The 12,710-nt window shown below is 34.5% G+C and overlaps 1 protein-coding gene across 1 annotated transcript in view; it reads left to right on the forward strand.

Annotated features, from left to right (window-relative positions):
* The window catches only part of LOC148942136 (voltage-dependent T-type calcium channel subunit alpha-1H-like), a 386,818-nt gene that overhangs the window by 334,819 nt on the left and 39,289 nt on the right, over positions 1-12,710 (forward strand). Inside the window, exons 22-23 of the mRNA XM_089103241.1 lie at positions 83-234; positions 3,877-3,948. Coding sequence (XP_088959367.1) covers positions 83-234; positions 3,877-3,948 — 224 coding nt within the window. The remainder of the gene's footprint in view (positions 1-82; positions 235-3,876; positions 3,949-12,710) is intronic.

A 12,710-nucleotide genomic window follows, 5' to 3' on the forward strand; every position in this document is an offset into this window, starting at 1 on the left:
GTAAAAAAAAACTTCAACGATCTGTCTCATGAATTTTCTACAAGTGGACGTAACTTCTATGACATGGTAACTATTTTTACAGAACTGAGGAAAGTTCCCTACTACTCGTCGTACCCTCCATGGAGAAAGAGGCTACACGCTGTTGTCACAACAGGGTACTTTGACCTTGGAATAGCTGTAATTATAGGACTAAATGTAGTAACAATGTCTGCTGAATATTATGATATGCCAGAGGTAAGTTTTTTTTTCGAAAGTGTTTCTAGGTTCGTGACTAAAGGCAAGGTGGCAGAAAGGTTTATGACAAAGAAGAGGAATATATGCATTAAGTTTTTGAGAGGGATTGTTTGTGGAGAATTGCTGGAATTAAGCTTAGAAACGACATATCAAACGCAAGTTTTTTTTTAATTTCCAAATTTTTTTATCAGCTCTAGACTAGGACAAAGTGAAAGAAGGGGCTATGACAAAGAAGAGGGATATATGCAAGAAGTTTTGAATATGGATCATTTCTTGATAATTGGTTGAACTAATTTAGCTACGACACGCAAAATCTAGAAAAGAAGTGGTCCAAGCCCGCTCAAAACGTGTCATAAGAAAAATTGGTTTAAACGGCATTGGGGGACGACGGAGGCCGTGCCTCTTCAGGAGGCATGCCGATTATACCTTTTTAGTAATCTTTTCAAATAGCCCATAAGAAAAGAGGGAGAGAAAAGTAGCATAACTCAGGATATAATGGGATGAGATTATAAAAATACTAGGTACCAATGAGACTAAAACTTTTGGGAGTGATGAAAAATAGATAAGCAAACTTAAAGGTTTGATCATAGTTTTAGTTAACATTCTTAGGTCGAGATGAAGGTAAATACTGTTTTTCTTTGTAATCTTCCAAACTAGGGAAGTATTGGATACAACTTAAAAATATTGTTATTGTATCCCCCCCCACACACACGTGCAAACAAAAACACAGTTTTAAAAGCTTTCTGAAAGGTAGACCGTTAAACTGAACGCGTGTTTTTATTAAAACGAAAAATACAACAGTAAGCTATGGTAATTTTTGTAGCATGAGAATTAACTTTTTAGATTTTAGAGTCTTAAGAGCTAAAATTTCAAATAATCATATTTAGGAGGACAAATTAAAATTGAACTGACTTAATCCTTTCATCCGCAATTGCTAATACAAAAATACAACAACCTAATCATTATAAACAAAGAAACGCCCTTAAATCCAAATTAAATTATAAGTAGGTTACAGAAAATGGTCCTTGTGTTTCATAGCTATACCCACAAACTTTCTCAGCTTCGTAATTCCCACAAAACTTTTACCACTCAATATAATACCCAATCATTCATCTCTTGTATTCCACCGTGGAAAAAATGTACTCCCTTAGACCATTTAATTCCTTACAAAACACCGAAACATGATCAAGTCATACTCCCCGTCTCCACACACTGGGCAAAAGTACAGGTCTACCCTTCCTAGGTACTTTCTCTTGTCACTAAGTGACAAAAATTTCTCCTTGCTAATGTTATCCACTGTAGTTCCTCCTTATTTAATCTTACCTTAAAATACAGTTCCTCCCCATCGCTTCCTTAATTTTAGCAAAAGATAGAAAGACGAGAACACTGTTTTATCATAATACCATTTCTGGATTCCCTGGTTCTATAAAATACTCCTTACCAGGTTGTATACTATCCAGTTTTTTAGCCTCTTATCCTTTCCCGTTATTCCCCTGCCTAACGTCTCGACAACTTTCCAAAATGTTTTTTACTTGGCTAGCCCAAAAATCTTTTCCCTTATGCCCCAAACACTCATGGTATGCTGCCTATAATAGCCTCTCTTGTTGTAGAGATACTAATTCCTCCCAATACGTAACCACGCTAACCAATCTATATATCCTTGCAGTAATCAGCCCCAAATAGCATCTCAAGAGTAACCCATTTATCTTATCACTTACACCTAACATTTTTTTAAAAGATTTAACTAAATCCTCTATATCTTATTCCCCTTTTGGAATCTCCAACTTTCACAACCATATCTAAACACTGGTCTTAACTTACTATTGGAAATGTTCTTCAGTAAGCCAATGTCACTTAGGCCTATATTTCTTAAACTACTTCTTAATACACTCCAGGTCGCCCTTAGTCCTCTATTCACCATAAAGTTAATATAGCTATTGTATCTACCATTTTATGAAGCCTTGCCTCCCTAGGTAGGAAAATTCATTTAAAGTTTACAATTCATTACCATTCACATTAAAATTTTCCCAAATTCCATCTTGTCAGAAAATACTACAACAGCTGAATTATCAGCAATTAATGATAACTTATTCACTGCTAAGCACTCATGGGTCAGTTCTAAAAGTCTTTACGGCTCAATGCAACTTTTTGCAACCAATACAATGTCATCTGATAAAAAAGGGCAAGCAAAGATTTACCTGATAGTTCTAAAACAGGTGCTTCCCTATTCCTAGATGCTGAAACAGGTGCTGTCCTATTCCTTGCCTAGGTAACAATTTTGCCTAGGAGAAAATTGCCTAGGTGACAAACTACATCCTTACTTGACTCCTCCACTAGATTTTATTACACTACAGAACTGTGTTCCTTGTCGAAAAACTGTCCTAGCTATGCTAAGCACGGCGAGTAAAATTTTAACTAATCTTTAAGGCAATTCTAATTGTAACAGACTCTTAATAAGGAACTCCCTTACATCTTCATCGTAGGCTTCTTTCAGGTCAACAAAATCTACATATAGCCTTTGTTTTCTCCCTCTAGCATGTTTTCTTATCAGGACACTTACAATGTAGACCTAATATACTGCATTATAATCTTTCCTAAAACCTGCCAGAACCATCCTTATCAAATCCTAATCCATAAATCTATCCAGATTTGAAAATTTCTACCCTTAAATTCATCACTCCAGCATCTTCGCACTTCACACTAAAAATAATGATTTACATAAATGAATTCTCTTTCCTTAGACCTTCAGTCACACATCTTTTATCTTTTTAGGTTTTATCTTTCAGTTTTTTACCCTGTGAAAATATATTAGTTATCATCTGTTGGCAGCTGAAGATAATAAAAACTGTTGTGTGAAGTTAAAAAAAGATTAGCAATCTGGAAATTTTTAGCTTTATTGCATACATTTTACAGCTCGTGACATCATTCTCCATTTACTGTATTCAAGAGCTTCAGATCTGAGCCAAGATCATATTCAAAATATCTGATGACCAGATATTTTCTTTTTAATATGGGTAGTTTGGGAAAATAACCCTTATGAATACATTTTAAAGATAACTTAGTGTCTCAGCAGTGGTAGTCGAATATGGGAAACGCACCTGACAAAAAATAGTAAGAAAATAAAATAGATTATTGAATCTTTCATCTCTTGCCTGCCAATGGCTCCCTTGTTGTAAAGCAAACGTAAGATAAAAAGAAGAGATCTTTGTATCTAATCTTTTTCTTCTCTTTCAATCTCTATTTAACCAAATATTCGAAAAATTGGCTTAAAATATCAATTAAGGATAGGGATGGGGAGTTTGACTGGGGCGGTACTAGTTTATAGCTAGTGATACCAGAATATCGCCCTAGTTGATACAGAAATAAAGTAAACCAAGTCCACGAAAAGAACTCTTGAATGAAAACTATTCGAAACGAACGAAAAAAGAAAAAAAAAATTAAAGGTCGTAAATCAAGTTTATCAAAAGCACTATTTCCAACTACGGTCCATTCCAAACTACGATTCTGAAATCGAATTTTTTTTTTTATTTATTTTCTCCCAATCCTTAGATTGCAAAAAAAAAACAATAACAACGATCTGGTTCAGATACATGGCTATAAAAAGCTGATTCAATAATTATTTTAATTAGTATTATTTTTTAGGAATTGGACTTCGCATTGCGAGTATTCAACTATATCTTTACAACGGTATTTATCATAGAAGCAATTTTAAAGGTTTGTTGGTTGTATCCCTGCTCCTATCCTGTCTTGCAGTTTTATTTTTATTTTAGCCGTAGTATTGATTGTATGGCTAGTTATTTTACTCATTGATGATCAAGATCTAGAGCAGTAATAAATAACAGACTCTGACAGGTGTTTTTAGTAGAAGACTGAAATAGAATATAGTAACAGTTAATATTGTTTAGAAATTCGAACAGACATAAAATAATAAAAAAATTTGAAAATAGGTTGAACTACAACGCAAAAGAAATCCAACAAATACTAATAAAATTAGAAGCAAACAAACATTCGCAGGAATAGTTTACTTCGTTTTTTCAATTATTGTTGAAAAGTACTATGTTAGAAATATTCTACTATATATGTGACTCCTTGGGAATTGTGGTATTTAATATTGTCTCAAATGAAAGGATTCACATTCTTTAGTAAACTTGGCTTAAAAAGTAGTCCTGTGAGAAATGATGAATTAGAAACATGAGAAATCGCGAAAATAGCAAAAGGAATAGGCTCATGGAGAGACGTGTACGCATCTCTAACCAACATTAGGCACAACATGCTGTTATTTATGAGTAAAAATTTGATATTACTAAGCATAAGGAATGCGAAAAGAAGTCTTTTCCTCCTCTTATCTCTTAGGTACATAATATAACCTCATAAGTGATGAAAGCTTGAACGACATTGACGTTAAAGTTCGACCAAACTAGGCCTTTAAAAGCTGCTACAATTTTACTTTGGTAACTTCAATTTTATTCTCTTCAACATGGTCGAGGTTACACCCGCCCTACCTCTCCCTTCAAAAGTGTAAAACTCGTCATTGACTCCCAAGGCGTTTGAACCTTTACTACAAAATTGACCTGTTAGATTCCATATTTATTATGTTTAAAACAAACCGAGAAACACATTGTTCATCCCACCTCTTATAAATACAATAGTTTCGAAATTCCTATTAAATATTCTGATTCGTGTTGTACGGAGGGAGGATAATAAAGAGCCACAAATTATTCTTTTAGGCGTCCATGGGGGGGGGGGCTGGATAAAAAGAAACACGTGTTGCCCAAATAGAACGAGAAGAGGTCACAAGATAGGACTAGGGTGGAGGAGTAAAATATGCCACTTTGTTAATCTTAGCTAATATGTGGCAAGAGGTGTTAGTGAAGGTAACAGCAGTATCTTCCCCTGGGGAGGGGAAGTGCTTAAGAGGAGGGTTTTAAGCATATGGTAAAGGTTTTTCGACTATGGAGATTTCAGCAGTACACTATTAATGGGCCCTGCCACTCGGAAATGACACAAAAAGTCGCATTTTTAATGTCATACCCCACTGTACGATAATGTTGTCAAGATAAATTCATCCTAAGCACGTAGATATAAGCATTAGGTTTTAAATCATCTCTAAAACAGTTCTCTGTAATGTCCCAGCGCGCCACTAAAGCTGCAGAAGTAAAAAAAGATATGGAAACGTTTCAAGTTCTTTTAATTTTGATTTATAACCAAGAGCTTTTAAATAAGCCATTGAACCTCTCTCGCGATTTTGCGGTACCCTGATAGCCCTGGCTGAAAAAGAAGAAGAAAAAAGGAGAGACATCACTGCAACCTATGCAAAAATCAATTTTGCTTGTTTTTCAAGATGGCTCAGTGACTCGAGAGATTCAAAACCTCCAGTGAAGGGGATCATAATAATTCTAATGAATGGCTTCTCCTTTCGTTCCACCGCCATTTTTGAGGGGTTTTAAACTCTTTTTCAAAATTTCCAAAAATATGTTTCTGAAAATTAAAGTTTCTATTATTCAGATGAATCTATAGAATAATTTTCGCTCCAGATTCACCTTTAAATAAACTAAACATTCCTACTAGACACCTTTTTTTTCCAAAAAGCTTATTAGTTTTTGGTTACTATGAGTTGCTATTTGTTCTTCAATAAGTTGCAGCTATTGCTGCAACCATAATTCAGGGGACAAGATCAATTCTTTGCAACCTCTTTGTTATAAATTACTATGTTCAGGCAAGGTTTGTTGTGAATATTCTCAAAAACTGCTTCTGATGAGAAGTTTTAATAAGAAGAGCTCCCAAACAAATCCAATGTATGTAAGTCTTGGTTGAATTCATATTAAAGCAGTATCAACTATTATATCTATACCTAGGATAACTGCTAAAAGTCACCAAAAATGCCCACACATAGGTTCAATATGATATAAATGCAGAGAAAAAATTGTAGTGTAGAGATCTTACCGTGAAAGAACGAAATTGGAGAATGTCGATATTCACTGGTGAATGTCCGAAATTCCTTTTTTTCTCCTTGGGAATTTCGGACAACACCGGTGAATGTCGACATTTGCCAAAGTTCGGCCTTTCACCGTAATAGAGGCAGTGTTACCAACACCTCAAAACAAAATGTACCACAAATTGCATTAAAATTGTACCAAAGACAAAAAAAATGTACCATATACCAAATTTTTTTCCGCGTGTTAAGCTTCGCATAACACGTGGATCGTCGATGACGTAAAGTACTATCTATGAAAATTTTGCGTTAGACATTTTCATTCACTTTCTTTCTCCATTCCTTTGTTTTTCTTTCTCTTCTAATACAGTACCATTACTCCTGAGAGTAGCCTTCTTGAAGAAATTGTTCGGAGTAACATATATTACAACAAAACATTTTACTACTGGCCAACAAAAGTCGTTGTTTTTCGGCCATTTACGATTATTTATAAACTTGGCAAACTTTAGCAAACTTTTTCAAACTCAAAACGAGCAGAAATTAATACGAGTAGGGCTCAAAACCCCTATGCCTTCCCAAGGCCAGAACATAACTTGCACTTTACCGAAAAAATATAAATGTATTTACTTTTATAACTTTAATAAATCAAATAATATTAACATTTTGATTACTAAGAATCAGTATATGTATATTAAACTGACAATGCACATTAATTTGAATTTGTTTCAGTAAAGTGTCAATTATTTTCTGGCCTTGGGAAGGCAAAGGGGTTTTGAGCCCTACTTTGGGTTCGTTTTGGGTTTCATTTATTTATCGATGCTGATTTGTGGTAGTTTCACGCTTGGTAGATTATTTAATTTTATTTTTGCTCATTTTTGGTTTAATGAAGTTCTTTACTCTTCTTTGAAAAACTTATTTTGTGGAAAAAGTTTTTTTTAAATGATTTTTGTTCGTTTTATATTGACATAGTCTTTTCAGGAAAAAGAAAATAATAGTTTAAATCTTTTCGTTTTTTAAAGACTTTATATTTTGGCCTGCTATTTGTATGCTGGAGAAAAATTTTCAGGAATTTTTAACAACATACACCTTTTAAAAATTTTGGACACAAATAGTAGTGTTTAATTTAGTTTCAAAGCTCCTCTAGCTGACATGAAATAGAAAACTTGATACCATTCGCCAAAAAATCTGTTCACTTTCTTTGATAGCTTGGATAAACTTACGCTATTTTGATTTGGTTTAATTTTAAGAGCAGAAGTAGTCCCGAAAGTTTGAGCATAATACCCTAAGTCGTTCTTGGGATACTGCCGATATTCCTTATTGGGAATTAGCATTAACACAGTTCATTTTGATTTAATCTTGAGGCAAAATTTAGCTTTTAAACATAATGAGCAAGCGGGAGGGTAGGCGTGGGAGGGGGATTAGTTGCCCTCCAATCTTTTTCCACTATTAAAAAGGGCCTTAGCCATTCCGATTTCCAATCGAATGAGCCCTTTTCCAAGTTTCTATGACAACTCCTTCGATACGAAGTGCCCTGGTCTAAAGAAGAAAAAAATACATTATGCCCACAGCGGGATTGCGCTGTCTATGATAATTTCTGTTCGTTTTAAGTTTTAATGTTGCTCCTTACTTTCAGTTGAAAAAACTTGTTTTTTTTTACTTAATCACTGATACATGTACAGCCCAATATTTACGTGAGTCTGCAATTTGCCTGAAATATGATACCTTTCCTATTGCAGAATCTCAGTAAACAAATGCAAAATGAAACCATACGTCATTTTATTCAGAAAAGAAAAGGCACTCAAGTTCACAGCATTCACCTAACGCAGTGGTCAGCAGCCATTTTAATTAAGAGACTCAAATATAAACAATGGGACGATTACTTAATAACTGACCACAATATATGTTTATTAATGTATCAAATATATATCATAGCTTTAGACCTTGACTCAATTGCGAGTGCCTCATCCGCAATTGCCCCCACCACCAAATACTGCTATTTACATTAGTTCTACCCTAGAATAAAAGGATGATAAACTATCTATCTACAAGTAAAATGAATCATTTTATGCAATTCTGAAAAAAAGATAACTTTCACTGCTTTCAAAGTTTGGTAGCTACATTTACCATTTGGTTTGTATATATATCAATTGGATATATATACATGTATATATATATATATATATATATATATATATATATATATATATATATATATATATATATATATATATATATATATATATATATATATATATATATATATATATATATATATATATATATATTGCATATATATATATATATATATATATATATATATATATATATATATATATATATATATATTTATATATATATATATATATATATATATATATATATATATATATATATATATATAGTCGGGTACATTGGGACGCGGGGCCGTTGAGACACGTGTACTTTTGACAGAAAACTTCAAGCTAAAAATCTGCCGCTACTTACACCTCAAACGCCATCTCTTGGACTATCTGTGGATTTAGCATAATGGTCGCATGTGTAAATTTTTATCAAAAAATTTAGGTAAGAATTTTTTATGTGGTTTTTGAAAAACAATTTTGCTTTGCGAAATTCTACGGTACTCTTAGGTAAGCAGCTTCTAGAAAATTACTTATAGCCCATTAGATAGAGAAATTTATGAGCTTTTTGATGGTATAAATTTTGTTGTGTTCTTCTGCCATCTAGTGGCTGATCTAAGTTTTTTTCTTAAGTTCGTACTGTTAGGGTACTCTGGGACACGTGTTCCGGGGTACACCGGGACAGGTTCAGTTCATTGTGTCCCAGGGTACCCTTGATTGCTTTAGCCTAGAGAACTTTCAAAAGCATGCTTCTTGTCTTATGTTGACTTTTTTTTTTCGTTTTTCTACTCTCGATGGGCCTTGTGTTATTAGGTACCTACAAAAATCCTAAAAAAAAACTCTCAAAAATCACATATTTTACAATATAGGCCAATAGTATCAACCTCAACAAATAACATATACTCCACTAGTATAAGATAAATTCCAACAATCATTCAAAGAATGATATCAAGTGTATAATCTAAGAATCCATAAAATCCTATGCGATTTCTACACTCCCTAATAATTTACTCAATTTTTTTCATAAAATAAACTCCACTAATTCAAGTCTAAGTCTTCAAATCTAAGACCTCAAATCTTAAACCTACAATTTAAGTTTCAAATACTTCAAATCTAAACTCTATAATTTTTTTCTTTATATCATACAAAATCATATATTATTTCTGTATTCCATAAAACTGTTTCCAGTCAAAAGCTCGATAAATTCTAATTATTCAATTAAATATAAGTGTCACATAATATATAAACTTAGAAGAACTTAAACTTAGTATATAAACTAAAAACTCTTTCTTTTGTTTTAGAATGACAAAAAGGAGGAAAGCTGATCTGTCGCTTTACGCCTGGAATGAGGAGGACATGAAGAAAGCAGTACAAGCTCACATTTATGGAATGCCACTTCGAGCAGCTCCTGAAGTTTAAATGTCAAGCGGTCAACTCTTAGCAGATATGCCACTGCGTTTCGTGACAGAACGGATGAAGAAAAAGAAGAGTTTAGTTACACTCCCGCCTATGACAGCAACCGAGCATTTACGATTGAGCAGGAGCTTCAACTTGAAGATTAAATCCTTCAAGTATCCCGAATGCACTATGGTCTCTCCAGGAAGAGAGCCAGAGAGCTTGCTTGGCTTATGGTGAAACGAAACGGACTTGCATATCCGTCAAACTGGGACACAGAAAAGTCTTCAGGCAAAGACTGGTTGTATGGCTTTCTTAGAAAGTATCCTTTGATTTCCCTTCGAAGACCTGTACCTACAAGTATCCAGAGAAATCTTGGTTTCAATCGTGTTGCTGTTGACACTTTTTACAGAAATCTCGGAGAGTTGTATTCAAAATACAAGTTCCCTCCTAGCCGGATCTTCAACCTCGATGTGACTGGGCTCACGAATGTCCAGACCGAGTGTCAAAGATTGCTGAGCCCGAAGGGAGTAAAACAACTGTGTGCTACGACTTCCCAAGAGGGAGGAAAGCTGGTGACCATAATGGGCACTATAAATGCCATGGGAGGATTTATTCCAGCCTTTCTGATTTTCCCACGAGCACGTTTTGTAGAAAGGCTTCTTTATGGAGCCCCCCCCTCTCCCCCCAGACTGCTGGAATAGCAAGTGGCAAGCCTGGAAATGCTTGCATGACAAAGGATCTGTTTTTGCTGTATTTGGAGCACTTTGTATCGCATATCCACCCATCTCCTGAGAATCCTGTCTTGATTATGATAGACAATCATGAAAGTCACACCAGTTATGATGCCATTTTTTTGGCCAAAGAAATAGGAATACATTTACTTACGTTCCCGCCGCACACATCATCCAGGTTGCGACCTCTCGAAGTTTCGGTTTATGGACCTTTAAAGACTTACTGGTCACAGGCAATGTAGAACTGGTTGAGACTTCACCCTGGTCGAGCAGTAACGGAAAATGACATCGGTGAATGACTGGCGGTTGTTTTTCCCAAGGAGTTCTCTCAGAGTAATATCACTAGTGGAATCTCAAAGCCTGGAATTTCCCCACTGAATACTAGAGTATGGCAAGAGTCTGACTTTCTTCCTACTTTGCGACGAGAAGATACTACTGAGCCAGGAAATCAGTCTACCACTGTTGACGAAAATTTACCAGATCCGCAGGAGCTTCGGTTGAGCCAGAGTCCCAGTACTACGACCCATTCATCCTCGTTTGTTGTGCCAGAAGATATTATACCCCTGCCAAGAAGGGAAGCTACAAACAGAAAGACAGGCAGTAAGCCTGGAACATCAAAGATATTGACTTCTACACTGGTGAAAGACTCGATCAAAGCTGCAGAAAATGACAGGACGGCAAAAAAAGAGAAGAAGGATCTCAAGAAAAGCAAGAAAGCGGCTCCTGCCAAAAAGCTGAAGATTCAGAAAACTACCAAGAGATTGCTGACGTTCAGTGACGAAAGCGGAGATGAAGCAGGACCAGGGGATTTTGAGTATGACGACGATTCTGACGACTTGTTCTGCTCTGAAGATTTTCGATTGGTGGAAGAGGAGTCTGGGACTCCCAGTATCTGTTCCGGTGACTTTGTTCTAGTCAAGTACAAGGCAAAAAAGGGAACAAAATTCTACACTGGTGAAGTTCTTCAGGCCACTGTCATTTTTTTGAAACGAAACATTCCAGCCTGGAGGTTTACGTTTCCGAAAGAGCGCGATGAAGTATTTGTCGATAGCTCAGAAGTAGTGATGAAATTGCCAGTTCCATTAGTCTCGGGCGGTACTAAACGCATTGCCGAAATGATCTGCTTTGATGCAGACCTGACCAAATACTCTGTTGAATTAATTTTTTAAATAAGTTTTTTGTATTTTTACAGTTTTATACCACAAAATATACGAAGTTTTAATTTATTTATCATGGTGTTCCAAAGTACCCACCACCCTGACCCATAGTACCCGCACAAGTGCTACTCTGGGACAAAACAGGACCCTCTGAAAAATAAGTCTTGCTAATTTTACAGCGAGCAATAAAAATTTGAGAAAAATCCCAGTAAATGCCAAATGATTTTGCCACAGTTTGATGTTTGATGCAAGAAAATCGGACTGTAAATTTAGGACATATTGAGCTTTAAGTTGAACTTGTCCCAGGGTTCCTGACTCTCCCGACTCTCCCATATATATATATATATATATATATATATATATATATATATATATATATATATATATATATATATATATATATATATATATATATATATATATATATATATATATATATATATATATATATATATATATATATATATATATATATATATATATATATATATATATATATATATATATATATATATATATATATATATATATATATATATATGTATCATATTTTGTGGGATTTTACTAAATTATACCAGTAGAGGTGAAATGTACCAAAATGGTACAATCGTACCACGTTTGGCATCACTGAACAGAGGTACAACTAGCTTCAATTTTATAAGCAATTCGACTCACAGATATTGCCAAAATTTGACAGAAAAATTAAAATTACGACATCGAAGTGGCACCTCTAACTTTTGCTTTGCAGCGACTCTACTTTCATTGAATTTTTTAATCCCTTTAAAACATTCTTTCTTGGGTGATTTCAACAAAGTTTTGTTAAAAATGGTGCTTGGTTGTTTTTTAACAATTAATACTCTTTTTATGCTCTCCTCTAAGGCTCTTGAGGATGAAATTGAAAGACAAAATTTTTGAAAAATGTCGAGCATAGTAAAACCAAAAAGGAATACCTCGATTCTAGTTCGTAATTCATGGCTTATCCCACGTTAATTTTTCTTCATTTTACTTACTTTAACTAACTTATTTTGTCAAATACTAGCATTTATATATTATTCAATATTGAAAACACATATGTTCTTATGTAGGCCTATGATAAACTCGGCAATACCGTCAATAGGTACTTAATGGCCTCAGATAGCTC

This window comes from Artemia sp. Qi Xiang Cuo, chromosome 17 (genome assembly GCF_049724085.1).
Source record: "Artemia sp. Qi Xiang Cuo chromosome 17, ASM4972408v1, whole genome shotgun sequence".
Lineage (NCBI taxonomy): Eukaryota > Metazoa > Arthropoda > Branchiopoda > Anostraca > Artemiidae > Artemia > Artemia sp. Qi Xiang Cuo.